We start from the raw sequence: 15,904 nt of genomic DNA, 5'->3' as shown, positions 1-15,904 counted from the left end.
ACATGGCTGCCTGACTGCTCAGCTAGATAGCCCTGCACATCCCACAGCCTCAGCCCACACTGCTGGGGGGATGCTGGCCCTGGGGGATCCAGAGCCAGCTTGCCAGGGGATGTTGCTGGGTAGGTGTCCCTCAGCTGCTGGCTGGCAGGGCACTCCTGAAGCATTTATAAGTGCCTCCAGAAACTGGTTTTCAGGAACAGACATCCCCAGAGGCCGTTTCATCAGCAATCAGTTTATTTCAAATGTATCTAATTGTGACTGGAGGCTGGAGCCCCGTTTGCCCTCCCCAAACGGGAGGTCGCCTTCCAGAGATGGTCCTCATGCAGGTTTCACAAACAAACAGCAGGGAACAGCCCTTTGATGCTGGTTGTTACCAAAGGTAATCCACAGGTGTAGGGAAGAAAAAGGGGCCTGTGTGGCTTGGGGAGCCCAAGATGCACCCATGCCCCTCCTCAATAATGCTCACTCCATCACCTTATGGCCTTGATGGCAGAAAGGACTCTGTGTGGTTTTGTTTTGTCCTCTGCTCCAGTGGCACATTCCTCAGGGCTGCCTCTGATCTCAAGGGAGGATCTGGGATGAGTGCTCAACCAGGCAGGTGGCCAGGGCCAGGCCAGGTCCCATGGCAAGGCTGTCTCCACAGTTAATGTGTACAGCTTCTGGACATGGCAGTATGAGCTGGAATAGCATGGAAATACAATCTAAGGATGAGGCACAAAAGGATATCCCTGTTATCAACGGAAGCAGGAATGAGTGGTGTCTGCCTGTGCTGGAGCTGGGGAGCTGGAAAAGATGCAGGCACCATGTGCACATCAGTAACTTGACAGCAATACAGTTTAGGAAAAAACTGACATAAGTTTTGGATTTTATTCATTCGTACATTATTTACAGCAGTTGCTTTCATATTACAATTCTCTTTCATCTTTTCAGTTTTCACTTATAAAAAATTAACCAAATAAACCTTATATAACCAAATTTATCACAGCAGGTCTGGTTAATTTTCACAGTTACAGCGGCCATCAGGAACAGAACATAAGTACCTACAAGTCATTTGTCCAGAGCACCTCGCCTGCCCCTGCCTGAGGACACCCTGCTGTCCCTGGAGAGCTGGCTGGCTCCCGGGGCTCTGTGCATGGAGAGACCTCACTGCAGCGGGGTCACGCTTTGGAGGCTGGGGCTCAAAAGCCTAAAGCACACCAAGGGATAACTCACACACATCTTAACACCCTGCCACGCCAGGGGAACGGTTTGCATTGCTACCTTGTTGGTATGCAAACAGCTTTCCAACAGAGCTGACTCCTGCTTCCCTCCACAGAAAATTAGTGTAATTGATTCTGCTTTCTGCCATCGCTGAGCCCCAGAAGTGCACTAGCAGAGTATGCTGGGTTACAAGACTGCGGCAATAAGTGTTTACCTTCCTCTGTGTGACTCTGACAGCTCTTCCTTATGTCTGTCTCTCCCACCAGGAATGGTATTTGCAATAACTCACCACCTTTAACTGTGGTGAAAAACCTGCACTGCCTAAGGGCTCACAATGACTCAGCTCTAGGGACCCCACACAGGCAGGTTCTCTGCCAAGGTGACATCCAGTTCCAGAGACTGATGGCCTTCCCTAGTACTTAATCCTGCTCCCCAGGTGCAACAGCACCCCTTAGGAACACACTGCTGCCAGCGTGCTCCTAACAGCATCACCTGCATTAACTATCTTCCTGGGCTCTCCCCCATATGCTCTTTTGCTTTACAGTGATAATTATTGCTGTTTTAGAATATGTTTGTTTTTCTTTGAGGACTTGTAGCCACTTCCCGTTACAAAGTACAGTACATACTATGCTGAACATAGAAAACACAAGACTCATTTCACATTGGTCTTGTACAATGGTGAGGAGATGCAGAGTAAAAGGCTGTTTGGGGAATCCAAGTTTCTATTTAGGCGTGAGTGAGTAAGCCACTGCCTTAAACATGAGCAGTTCTGGGAAGCAATTTAGCCTGTTTGTTTGTTTTTTGTTTTGTTGGTTTTTTTTCAAACTGACATTGGACATTTTCCAAATGCATACCACACATCTGCTTAACACTACCAAAAATATTATTTTTTTTTCCTTTACTGCATTTGTCTCAAGAAGACTTTTGCTTTAATAAAATAACACAAGCACACAAACTGCTTAAAGCTAACAGCCCAGCACAATCATAAGTACAACTCACAAAGCAACTGATGCTTTGTTAAACCTAATTACATTAAAAAAAAAAATCAAATATACATATTACAAGGCAAAAGGATTAAGCTTTGGAGGAAAAGAAATTGGAAACAATATTAGCTGTAAGTTCATTATGTTTTCATTGCAGTAGCTTCTGCATTCAAATGTGTTACTTGTAAATAAATTTACAGATACATTATATATTTGTTATGCTCTTGGTCTCACTAGGTCTGTCTTCTGCTATTCAGATGTTAAAAGCATGTTCTCTCCCACAGGTGGCCATTGTGCAATACAAAGACAGCACTGAACAGCAATTTTAACTCTGATCAAACTCCAAATGCTGACTTGGAGCTTGTTATTTTAAACAATACTGTGTTTCGACTAAACTCTCAGTTCACATTAATCTCCTGATTATTTTCTATGGAAGGTACTCCCAAGCACCATGCAGGTAGCAGGTTTTGGTGGGAGATAAGCATAAGCTCTGTTGTACAGCCTCTATGACTGAGGGATACAAGAGCACACCAATTTTTCCTCAAGATTCTATGTGAATCTATTTTGAGGGAGAAAAAAAAAATTTTTCCTTTTGCATTTTAAAGCTTATTTAACACTTAGCATTACTTCATTTTCTTTATGTGGTACAGTATATTCCACTGCAAGACTCCAGTTAGTGTCCAATTAAAATGCCTTTATTAAGCTTTAAATAGAGTGCATACCAAGAGCATCACACCAGCACTAATGAAACACAGGTCCCAGCACACCCAAAGTGAGATTGTTAATTCAGAGGTAACCAGAGCTGGTTCCTACTTTTGTGTGTTTGGCAATTTGGAAGTCCCTGCAGTCAGTTTCTATCCATTTGCACCTCAGCCAGCAAATCCAGCAAATTAAAAGACAGCAGACCTGCATCGCATACGGGTGTGGATCAGTGAGCAACAGCAGCAAGGATTGGCACAAGGTTCTGCAAAAACACAGTTCCCTTAGGAATTCTGACCACAGGACTTTCTGTTCTTCCAGTTGGCCACAGCAAGGACAGGGCCCAAGACACCCCTGGCACCAAACACTTTCTGCTCCTGCTGCAGGTGTGCAGCACCAGGACCTCACCAGGCACATCCCAACCTCAACAGCCACTGCTGACCCTTAGTCCTGCCTCTCCTACCCAGGGACTATTAAATTCTGACATCATGACCTAAAGAATCCTCCTCATTTCCCATGGGGCAGAACGCAGGGGTAAAATGACCCCAGGTCCCAGCCCTGGGGACAGATGTCCCCAGGTCATTTGCCCCCTGCATTTGCTGAAAAGCAATTCTGAAATGAGTCCTGGAGGTACCCATGCACAGGACCAAGAAGGATCACTTCTGGAGAAAGGTAAAGGCTTTCTCAGAGACAGCATCCCACGTCACATATGGGGACAGAGGGGAGGGAAAAGAACAGCTCTCCACTGATGGCAATGCCCTGAACTTTTCTGCATCTCCCAGCAGAGACACAGCTGCCTTTCCGAAGCATCTTGCAGGTGCTGCCTGCTTCACAGAGGGAAAACAGCATGAATTTACAACAAATACAAATTTAAGGATTTCAAGTTAGATTAGAAACCACTTTTTTGTTGGTTTGATTGCTTAGCATTATCAGCCTGGATCTGTTCAGGGGCCAAGCTTCCCAGAGAGCTTATTACCAAATATGACATGTGCTTGAGATGCCAGTTTGCTCAAGATGTGGAGTGAGTTCCCACTCACTCCACAGGGAACGGCCCAGGCTATGCTGGAGGGCTGGGGCAACCCCAAGGCTGTGGACCTCAACCACAGAAGTGAAAATTTTCCCTGTTTTCCTGGCTTTTTTTTAACTTTTGGACACAACACCTAGTGCTTTCCTCAGGAGTAAGGGCTCTGTCCCAAGCCCCTCCAAGCAAAGGACACTTGAGCAGTGTCTAGTGCACAGGGATTAGCAAAACAGCTCCCACTCTAAGGAGAGAGCAGCCAGGTGAGGGACCTGCATCTCTGCAGGCAGCACGAGGGCAGGGGGCTGTGACAGCCCACCTGCACTGAAAGCAAGAGCAGCTGTGGGAAGTGCCTTCACACCTCTAATTCATCCTCCACCTAAATCTGGTCTTACTTAACCACATTTACCAACCTCGGGCTCAAACCCAAGAGACACTCCACTCTTCCTCACACTCCTGCCAGTGTTGTCCTTGGGAAGAGAAACCCCCAAAAGAAATCAGGAAAATCCCCTCCCATCTCACACTGATGTGAGTCTCTGCTGGAATCAAGACTCAAGGACTGGCAATAGGTCCAGGTCACCACCTCTTCTGCTCGGGACCAACCCCACAACCACCTTGTGCTGCTCCTCATGCACCCAGCCACTGAACTGGGATGGGGAGAGTCAGGAGACTCAGGCCCAGAGGAGGACTGTGCTGATCTTTTCCAAACACTTTGTTTAAACCAGGGCACCCTGAAAGATGCAGAGCAGAGGGATGGATCTGCCAAAGGCAGCTGCACCTCAACACCCTGTGAGCTGCACTGTGGTCTGCCTACACACTTCCCTGGCAGCAGGTGAGCCTGGCACGGTCCAGAACCCAGCAACCCTGACCCCAGAACCGTGCCTGACCTGTGGCATTTAGGGAAACTTTCCATGAATGCAGACAATACAACAGTATCACGTGGTGCTTTTAAGCCCAGCCTTGGCAGCTCTGGGTGGGAGAGCAGCAACAACACAGGAGGTTGTGCACCCCTGTCCCACTGCTGCTACCAGGGATAGCAGCCTGTGCCATCTTCCAAGGAGAGCAAATCCCAGCCTATTTGGCATCCAGCCCTTTCCTTCAGAAACAAGCTGTCCTAGCTAGAGAGCTGGGAGCCACCAGCTGGATTTTTTCCAAAAGGCCCGGTCACAAAGCAACTGGCAGAAGCATTAAGGGAATAAATTTTCTTGGCAGTTACCAGCCAAGTGGCAACAACTCAATCCTTATCAGTGCATTTCTGTGTGCTGGGGAGGAGTGCAGGCAGCACCCCCAAAGCCACATCTTTCCAAAGCACCTCTTCCCCAGGAAACTATTATGTACAGATACTGGAATATTATCAGTTAAAGTTTACACGTTTTAGAAGAAAATACTGGTAAACCTGATGGTACTTCTGTGTCTGTGGGATCTGGTGGGATTTATTCCAGGTTTGGATTTTCTGACAGGATGTGGAGTTTTACTTCAAAGGCACAGGTATCAAATAAAACCAGCAACATTAGTTTAATTAAATAGCCTAATAAAAAAATTAATGCTCAATTTAGCCTTTACATATTCCTCCCTTACTAAGAGACTAGTTTTTGCTTTTTGTTTTTTTTTTTTTTTTACCCCTCTGGAAAGGTTTTAGTGCAGTGATTATATAGCAACAGAAAAATAAACTAAAAAAGGCACAAACTTTTGTGTTTTTTCTTTCAACTTTTGCTAACACTTTATATTTGTCTGTTTTACTTCGGTTAATAAATCACTGAATGCAGCAAGAAAATATTCTGCCGATTTCTGTACACTATACAAGAACCCCTACCAACAGTACATTATTTCAGCTTCAGGAGAAATGTACAGCATAGAAAGACTTTTAAAAATATAGTGCCCCATACAGAAATTTTGTTAATTAAACTCATGGTCTCTTGCTACAGTGTCCTTCACCACCCTCATTACCCCCTTATTGCTGGGACACTCGCTGGGACTCTGCCCCTCTGACTCCTCACAGGCAGGACTGAGCCCAAGCCAAGCACTGAAAGGGCAATTGAGGTTATGCCAAATGGCTCCTCCGTCCCCAGCATCAGTGCCTGGCCCATGGCCCTGCAGGGATGGGCTGAGCCCCGTCCCCTGCTCTCCGTCAGCATCGCCGGCCACATCTCAGTGTTGGGAAAGCTTCCAGCTGGAGAGGAAAGGGCAGCTCCTGGTAGGAGCAGGACAGACAGCACCCCATGTCCAAGGTCCGTGCTGGCTGTCCCCCGATCTGCCCCAGGGCTCCTGTCCTCTCCCCACAGCCCAAGGCTCCTTCCTTCTGCGGCTCTCCTGCTGACTCTTGCATTGTATTTACAAGCGCGATTAACACATCCTCTACCCCTTCACCAGCTTCACCTCGATGAGGTGGGGGTTCCCCCTCACCACATGCATAATACTCCATAAAATAATCGTTTTTCCCAGTAACTGAAGGGGTTTTCCCTTTAAACATATTAGCAGAGCCAAACCCCTCTACCCACTCGAAATTAAGTGCAGCCAGAAATGGTTTTCTGTAATACCTCTGATACCACGCTTTAAAAATTAAAACCTACCAGTCTTCTTTTTCCCCAAGATGTAATTCATGCAGAGTTGCTATTTGTTTAAATAAGTTATAAAAGTTGATATCTCAGGCTAGAAGAAGCTGTAGTCTTGGTTATTTCTTTAGTTGGCAGGCACTGTACATACATACCGGGTACAGACACATGCCGAATCTGCTTTGCATTGCTTTTTGCATTGTACAATTCACAAATCTGACATCATTAAAGCAGTTAATTACCTTTGATGGAAGGCTGCAGTGAGGCCATCTACATTTATCAAACAAGCAGCTGGTTAAGATAATAAGTACGCTCCCCCCCACCCCGGCGCTCCCCAAAATGCTATTATCTGTCACACGTTGCTTCTCTGAAGTGGTGAGATTTGGTGCGCACATTAATGTGCAAATGTGTTGCCATAGGAACTGCAGCCTCCATTACGCCTCAACGACACCATTCAGCAGAAGCCAAAACTAAAAATAACAACAACAACAACAAAAAAAATAACCCTTAAAAATAAGATGAAAACAAACAAAAAACCCCTAAAAGGCAGCAAAGAGAAAGTCCAACGCACATGCGGAGTCTGGCCCAGGACTGCAGGTTACGTGTGGCTACGGAACAGCGCAGGAGATACTTAGATCTGATCTTAACTTCACACTATGGTACAATGGGGCTCAGTTCAGCCGGTCCGAGTCTGTGCTGGCTTAGGAAGGAGGGGGAGGTGGAGCGGAGTCGTGGTTACCGGATGCACCCGGGGTCTCTCAGACATTTGGCAGAATGAGGCACATCCAAAAAAAGTGCAACACCAGTGCCGTGGTGGCAGTGCGATGTGTTTGAGTGCGTGCACGCGCTTTCCTCTTCATGCATTGTAGCAAGCGGGTTGGGGCGGGGAGGCAGGGTGTACCCCCCACCTTTTCTCTGAAAACTATTAACCAGTAGATTACTGTAAGAGGAATGCATATTCTACTTACTGATGCGTGAAATACTGAAAATTGCATTCAAGTAATATTTCTGCACTATTATGAATGCATCTCACTATGTTATCTTACACCTGGAAAAGGAGAGGACTATGTACACCAGAGCAGTTGTACTATTTTGCAGTAAGTTTCTGTGCTTTACGGAGGTACCTGGGAAGGAGAGGCCGCTGCTCCACTCCACCCCGCTGGGTTGCAGGACTCCCAGCACCACCACCTACAGCATGCGAGGAAGGGGCGCTGCTCGGCCGGCCCATCGAGCTGAACGGAGCAAACCAAAACATGACGTGAGGGTACAAAAACTCTAACCCAAAATTGGTAAATCAATAGTGATGAGAAATAGAAGGGTAATTTATTATTTTTGAAGGGGGAGGAAGGGGGAAAATTTTTTTTTGTTTTTGTTTTTTTTTTGTTTTGGTTGGTGTGGGTTTTTTTTATTCTTCCCGCAGCTGCAGGCGGTAGCGGTGGTAGCGGACCTGGAAAAACATTCTCTCCAGCAAGGAGCGCGTCATCCCTGGCAGGGCATAATGTTCAACGACACCCACGTGCTTGAACCCCAAGGACTCATAGAGCTTGTGGGCTGCCATCTTCACGGCTGTGGTTCCCAGCACGACGGAGGAGTAGTTGTTGAGCATGGCGAACTCCAGCACTTTGCGGCCCAGGGCCTTGGCGATGCCTTTGCCGCGGTAGTTGGAGTCGACGGACATGCGGCGAAGCTCCACGGTGTTGTCTTCCTCGTTGCCCCGCGCTGCCACGATCCCCACCACGTTGCCGTCCAGGACGGCAACCCAGAAGCAGGAGCCTGTGGGAGATAAAAGCAGCACATGTAGTCATCGGCCACCCCCAGTGGACAAGTGCCCATTGCCAAACTCGTCTGGGAGCAGGGCCTGGGGTCCAAAACCACATCACACATGGGGACTAATGACCTCCATAAATAAGGATCAAACATTCTTTTTCCCTGACAGTGTGACAGAAATGTTCTTTTACCAAGGAAAATGCACAGGGGCTGCAACCTCCTACCAGGGGATTGTAGAAAGTTATAAGGTCTCCCATGAGCCCCCTTTTCTCCAGCCTAAACAGTCCCAGCTCCCTCAGCTGCTCTTCACAGAACTTGTGCTCCAGACCCTTCACCAGCCTTGTTGCCCTGCTCTGGACATGCCCCAACATCTCAGCATCCTTCCTAAGTTTAGTGTCCCAGAACTGGACACAGTACCCAAGGTGTGGCCTGACCAGTTGCTTAATTACCACTCAATAAAGTCACCATTTAATACAGCAGCCATCCATGGGCACTGAGAGCTCTCTTGCCCAGATGAAAAGCACTGACTTTCAGTGCTCTGAAGCAATATATCTCCATCCAGAGGAAGAAGACCCCATGACAGGAGAAACCCCTGGTGTAGGCAATGGCCTTCTTCCCAGCTGCTAAGCAGAAGAGAACCTGACTTGGGCAACACCTCCATCTTCTGCACCAACCCTGCCAACTGCTCCAACCCAAATGCACAGCACATCTCTGTCAGACCAGAGTTACACAGCCCAAGGGGGTGCTCAGGGGGACAAAGGATCACCCCTCCTGAAAAAAAAAACCAGTGGAAACATGAGTAAGACAATTCAGTGTACTTTGTCATTGGAGGAGAGCAAAGCATGGGGTGATGGGAGGTGCCTTTGCAGCTGCTGTAGGAAAAATGCACTTTGTGACTCCATGAAACCATCTGAAAGAAATGTCCAAGGTCTTCCCCACTTCCCTGTGGCACAGCTCAGCTTCCAAGGAAAGCTGGCTACAAACAAGGGGTGGGGAACCAGCCCAGGTTCACCTCAGCACACCAGGCTCATCCCCACATTCAGAGGAATGTGCAGCTCCAGTGATGTTCACTCTTGTTCCCACTGAGCAAGTCATCATGCTGCTGCTATCTAGGTCAACAGCTAATTTTTAAAACACCAGGGCCCATCTTGACCCATTTATCATGAACAGTGAAGATGTCTCTGCTCCGCTGCTGCATTGACAGTGTGGCTTGTTCCCTGGTGCTCACTTGGATCTCAGAACGTGATTTATTCAGACACGACCCCAGACGAACACCTACAAGCACTAAAATCAAGCAGCCACCCTCCCTCTGCATACAAATTGCAGGATACAGAGCTGACTGCTGGTTTTAAAGTGCTCATCACGTGGTGGCTGAGCCCAAGCACTCACTCCCCAGCACCTCCATCACATCTCTGGCCACACGGCGAGCACACCAAACGTAAGCCCACAGTGATCCTCACCCTACATGCATGGCTATCACTCCTGTGGTGTAGTTCCAAAAAGGAAGTTCAGGAATTTCCCCATGCTTGGGGAGCAGGAGTGGGATGCTTCCCTGGGGCAACCCCCAAAAGTGCCAGGAAGCAGCCATCAGCTGGTGTCTGCTGGGCCGCAGTCTCAATCACATCCTCCTCATCCAGCCCTATCCACAGCAGCTCCTCCTGGAGCTGCTCCTTCAGCAAGTCTGCCTCATTTCCCCTCAAACCAGAGAAACAACCCAGGATTCTTTCAACCCAAGGTTACACAATTGCTTCCACGACTGCTTCCCACTTTTATTCCTTATTTTCTCTTCTTAGCAAGCACCTCTTCTCTGTGCCCACCAAACCTGAGAGGCTGCTAAAGCTCGCTCAGCAACACTTCCCACATTTGTAAAATGGCACGTTTCTGGTACTTTGAGGTATTCTGAACACTTAAAATCCAAATCTGGACATACCTGCTGCCACAGAGCCACCAAACCCTTCACATTCCCAGCCCCTCTGACCACCCTCCCTACACCTGTCTATCCCAGCAGGGACTGGACCCGGTTGCAAGCAGCATGACAGCAAACCTGCATTCCTTGTTAGTTTTTACTTATAATTTTAAAGCTTAATTATAATGATTTTGAGTTCAACACAAAAAGAAATAGTATCTGGCACATCTCCCAGTGTGTGTTGTGCACACAACGCTTATAATTAGCCACAGACAGGACACATCTGCTCAAACAATGTGAGTTGTATCCAACTCTCCTTTAAAGCATGGCCATCAGTCCCCAAGACTTCTACCCTGCTGTCCTCCTCATGTCTGCTCTAAGGATTACCAGCAGCCAGTTCCTTCAGTCTACTAAAGACACCTCAGTTCCCAAAGGTGGCTACAAGCCCAGGAACAGCTTTCCCCCATGGGGCTGTCAAACCCCTCCTCCAGGCAGCCGTGTTCCATTCGGATGGGAACTTGCAATTGAAAGCTGTCCTGGGATCACACCACATGCTGCCCACCTTGGGCTGGGACTTCCTCTCCTCTGGGAAAACCCTCCAGTTTCACAGCAAGAACCACAAAGGTCCTTAGATTGCTTTTTACCCAGACTCAACAAGATGACCTCTAAAGGTCCTTTCCAACCCAAACTATCCTACCCATGTTTTCCACAATGCCAGCCAGCTGCAGCTCCTCACTATATCCACTCTTCCAGCAGCACTTAATTCTGGAGCAATGTGGAAGCACCCTGGAAAAACCACCTTGCACTGCCACATCCCCAAGCAGGGAGAGGGTCTCCTCGTCACCTTTTCTGGACTGAGGATACCAACTCAGAGCATGGCTTGGTTTTGCACTTTTTCATACCTAGGATGAAACAAAACTAACTTCATCTCAGCTGTCAGTAATGAGCAACAGCCTTGTTTGCAGCGCTATTATTAGCAAGAGCTGACGTTTTACTCTCTCACATGCTATCTGAAAATAATCACTGCTGCAAAGATAAACACAGACCCTGACAGATACAACTCTCCCTGCCCTTCCAGATACTCATCTCATGGCAGCATCTCTGTCTTTGCCTTCACCCTCACTTGTCTCCATCTTCTGCCAACCCATCACTCTATGGTCATCCAAAGCCCTTCCAGCTCACTCCAGGATCTGTTCTTCATGAGCATCTTGCATTTAACCACAGCTGCCCTGCGAACACCACTCTGAAGCACTGGAGGCACTTTCCAGAGGCCCTAGCTGTTCCCAGCCAAACACCAAGCACTTTCCCCTGCCTCCTTCCAGGCTGCCAAAAGCAACCTTTCCTTTCTCCACTTCCTCAGCTTGCTGCCTCTCACCACACAATCTTGACATCAGGAACGCCCAGACAAAAGATACAATAAAGGAAGAATTTTTTTTACTCATGAGGGTGGTGAGACACTGGCACAGACTGCCCAGAGAAGCTGTGGCTGCTTCACCCCTGGCAGTGTTCAAGGTCAGGCTGGATGGGGCTTTGAGCAACCTGCTCTGGGAAGGTGTCCCTGTCCATGGCAGAGGGGTTGGAACAAGATGGTCTTTAAAGGTCTCTTCCAACCAAAACCATTCCATCAAAAAACCAAAAACACCTTGTGATGCACACACCTATGAGAAAATGTCTGTGATGTGCATGCCAAAGAACATGATTTTGGCTTGCTCATGCTTCACAGCAAGGTCAGATGTGATTCCTCAGCTGATGGCTCCCAGGGCCTGAAAGCACACCAGATGGCACTGTCTTTCTGCTCCAGATTTAAGGAGAGTTCCCAGCTTCTGAAGACCAAAGAGGGTGGTATTCTTCTAATCCATCCACCCATCTCCCACAGCACAGAGCTGCCCTCAGAACCACACACTGCTGCTGCCAGCACATCCCAAGGACTTCCCCTCAGCGGTGGCACCGCGCTGGCCACATATCCTGCACTCCTGCCAAGGAGGACACACCATGCAATCCTCTGGCTGTGCCTGCAAACCTCCTCTCCCACCCTCCTCCACTGTCATGAGCTGCACAGCTCTCCCCCACGCAGCCGACGAGGATGGATGGTGGGTGAAAATAAATTCATTTATTTTTGCTGCAAATTCTTCTACACCTTTTGATGAATAAAAGGCCGGTGGGTGGATGGGTGGAAAGACTGGAGCCAAAAGCAATAGCAGAGTACTGCTGGAAGGGAGTGGGGACAGAGACATCAGCCTTCCTCACCAGCATGAGTCCCACATGACTGACTGCTGCAGGTTCCAGCAGCTTTCTTAAGCCCTCAGCATGCTGGGGCCACTACCTCAAGCCCCAGAATTGTGTTGCTCTGAAAAGGCAAAGCTGTTTTCCACATGCTTTAAAAATACATGGTTTTCTAGAAAATTCTAGTATTCCCACAAGAACAAGCAAAGCTTTGCTGCCCCAAAACTTCCTGAGCTCACATTTGGGTCCTCCCTAGTGCCAGCACCTGCACACTGAGGGGTGAGGGCTGAGGTAGGTAAAACCTATCCCTGTTTTCCTTAGGGCTGGGGAGAGGACAGAGCAGCTCCTGCGGCCACCACTGGCTGCTGGTGCTCATCTTGCATGGATGCATCCCTGTGGGAAGGAGTTTTCCTTGGAAGCTCAGCACAGGGCAAGTATGGAAATCTTGCCCAGAGGCACGCCAGTCTTCTCTCTTTCCTTCAGGGGTGGCACTGCTATCTATGCAGCCAAGCTCTCATTAATTCTTAGAAGCTTATGCGTGGAACATAATTTCTAGACAGACATGCAACTTCTTAAGAAAATATCCCTTCAAGCAGAGACTGTGACTTTCAGTTCTGCTTTGGCATGTCACAGCAACACAAATGTGAGCAATTCCCCTGCTGGCTTAAAGCTGTCACAGGTGATGTCCCTGGAGCATCATCCAGATGAGGGGACTGGCAGTTTCCATCACCACTACTGGGAACCCAGCAGGACAGCACCAGCTCCTCTGCATCTTTACAGAAGAGCCAGGAAAGCATCCTGCACAGGGAAAACATCCCTCTCCTACATTTTTCCCCAGGCTACTATGAAGGGGCAAAAAGGAAGAAAAAAATTCCAAACACCAAAAAGCTCAAAATCATTTCTGTGCTTCCCATAGGATAGGATCTGCAATTGCTTGTTGTCTATGCTCTAAATATGCCCACATAAAGGCTTGCCAAAAGTGACAGGCCTGCTCATCCCAGAGATCCAAATGCTCCCTGACTCCTCCCTGCGACCCCCTGACTGCAGCAGAGCCTGGTGTGACACCACCACACAAACACCAGCACAGAGGAGGCACAAGGTGGTGTCACATCATGGAGCTTCCAATATCTGCCCTTGCACTCACTTGTTTGGCCTCCTGTGCCATCTTTTGGTGTGATTTAGCACAAAGAGCTGCTGCTCTGGCCAAAGCAGGACAGGTCTGAGCAGGCCAGTACAGAGAGAATCAGGACCCAGTGCAGAGCTGTTTTTACTTATTCACTAATAACCTGTTAAAAAGCCCCAAAGTTCATTGTCTGGGCTCTCCTCCTGCCAGCACTATTTACATACAGCACTTTAAGAGAGACAGGCTGTACATGGCAGCAAGTGGACAGAGTCCCTAGCCCAAAGCTGGCTGTGCTGTGGCTGTATTGCTGATGTGGTTTAAATTCCTGCTCTTTGATCCTGTCTGGGTCTTGAAGAAGAGGAACTACCCACTCTAGCACTAGAGGCAACACTCCCTCCCCTCCTTCCCTCCATCCTTGGTGAAATACAGGGCAGAGCAGCCAAGTTACATCAGCATCAAGGGAGAAAGGAGGCTTCTCCTGGGCACAGCTTGGCTGCCGGGATGTGAATGCTGCCAGCGGGAGCAGTTTGGGGCACAGACGTGGCACCTCGGCTGCCACCCAGCCAGACACAGGCAGCCTGGGTGCAGGGACCAACCAAGGACAGGCAGCAGCTGTCCCTGTCACTGACTACAACTGCTCAGCTAGCCAGGATGGGGAGGGATTTGTGCCTGTGTTTATGAGGCATGCCATCATCCTATTATCCCTCCTTACCTCCATCTTTCCCTATGTGTTGAATTTCCTTCCTTTCCACCTTTCTAGTTTCCTTTAGCCTCAAGCAGGGCTGCATGACAGCTCCCACAAGTTCTGCTAGTAACTCTACACTTGACTTCAATTAAAAACCATTCCTGGAGGGGTCCTACAAAATTATTAATTATTAAAATGCATTTTAGTGTAGTTTATGGCTATGGAAACTGGGTGAGATGCAAGAGATCCTGACTCCAACACTCCTGACATCCATAAGCATCCTGCTGCACCAGACAAGGCCCCGGTGTGGGGGAACAAAATATGTCAGGGACACAGGACTTAATCATGCATGAAATGAGAAATGCTGTGGGACACCTTCCTCCCCATAAATAACCCCACATAATCTACCACTGCAGGACACTTTGCCCTGTTATAAATAATTCCTGGCTGGAAGAGCACAGGGCAGTGCATCTATATGCCGAGGGTGGGTGACATCCCTTGATTCATGGAGCATCTGGGCAGCAGACAATGAGATCACCTACAAAGCATGGAAAGAGATGGATGGTTTGGTTCTCAGCAACCAGTTCATCTACTTCTCCATCTGCCTTTTTTTTCACCCTTGCTACCTTTCACCTGTGTTGTTACCAAGGGCTGAAGGTACTTGCACCAGCCCCAAAGCTCAACCAAAGCCTCTGGAATTGCAAGCAGCAGGGAATCAGTGGGATGACAGTGACATCCAGCATTCAGTCTGCAACACAGCCACAGGGCAGATCCATGGACATTTGCTACCAGAAACACTGTGACCCCAATCCACCACAGCAGTGGGTCTCAAACCGCCCCAGGAGGCAGGAGTTCAGAGGTGGCCTCTGAGCTGATAAAGCCAAGTATGAAATGAGAGACAGGGTGGTGGGGTTCTGGACTGCAGGAAACTGCTGCCCCAAGCACCAGTACAAACCCCAAACCATATCTGCATTCACAGTGGTAAATGCTGATAAACCTGGAGCAGCAGCACACGCTGCACATGTGCAGCCTCACTGCAGCTTTACCTGCACCTGGGGATGGAAAGGGTGGTGGGGATGCAATTTAGAGCAACAGTACGAAAACTTTCATCAGTGCCTGCTCCGTACCTTCTGATGGAGTTCATCCTCAAAAGCACCCAGCTACTTCGATGCAGGTATTCCATTTTGGGGTGCCAAAGCCCCCAGAAAACCCCTAAGATGCTGATGGCTAGCTATAGTTTACTTTCACTCTAATATTTTGACAGGAAAAAAGGAAAACATGTTCTGCAGCAAAAGGACTTCAGGAAGGGACCAGGTTTGGTCCCAAACAGCAGCTCCTGCTGTCACTGCTGGGGACATAACCCAGCAGGAATTTCTAGTCTTCTTTAACCCCTTGCTTTAAACCTCACCCTGTTCCTCTGAAACACCTCTACAACAGCTCCTGCCCACACACCTCACTCCTGGCAAAGCTTTGCAAGGACCAGCCTGGACTCTGGATCGCTGCAAGGTGTTAGTGGCCATGTCCCATGTCAGCACTTCACTGGTTGATTTTACAAGCAGGGTTAAGTCCCCTGGGGCCCAGAGTGTCACCACGTGTGACAGCACCCGAGGGGGTGCTCAGCAAAGCCCCAGGAAGTGCTCGGCACAGCGCAAGAGCAGGCTTTTGATGAGACAGCTAGAAATCCAGGCGATGCTGCAGATGGGATAAAGACAGCCCTTCCAGCACATTTCACAGGGTGCTATATTAAG

The 15,904-nt window shown here is 48.5% G+C and overlaps 1 protein-coding gene across 2 annotated transcripts in view; it reads right to left on the bottom strand.

The window, feature by feature from the left end:
• Positions 1-835: 835 nt before the first annotated feature.
• The window catches only part of ASPNAT (aspartate N-acetyltransferase), a 32,874-nt gene continuing 17,805 nt past the window's right edge, over positions 836-15,904 (bottom strand). For both annotated transcript variants that reach the window (XM_086888576.1, XM_086888575.1), the window contains one exon: positions 836-8,225. In XM_086888576.1, the coding sequence (XP_086744702.1) occupies positions 8,013-8,225 (213 nt within the window). In that variant the 3' untranslated portion in view covers positions 836-8,012. The remainder of the gene's footprint in view (positions 8,226-15,904) is intronic.

Source organism: Cyanistes caeruleus, chromosome 5 (genome assembly GCF_971803275.1).
Source record: "Cyanistes caeruleus chromosome 5, bCyaCae1.hap1.1, whole genome shotgun sequence".
Taxonomy (NCBI): Eukaryota; Metazoa; Chordata; class Aves; order Passeriformes; family Paridae; genus Cyanistes; species Cyanistes caeruleus.
The sequence above is the reverse complement of the archived record's forward strand: the minus strand, read 5'-3'. Positions and strand labels throughout refer to the sequence as shown.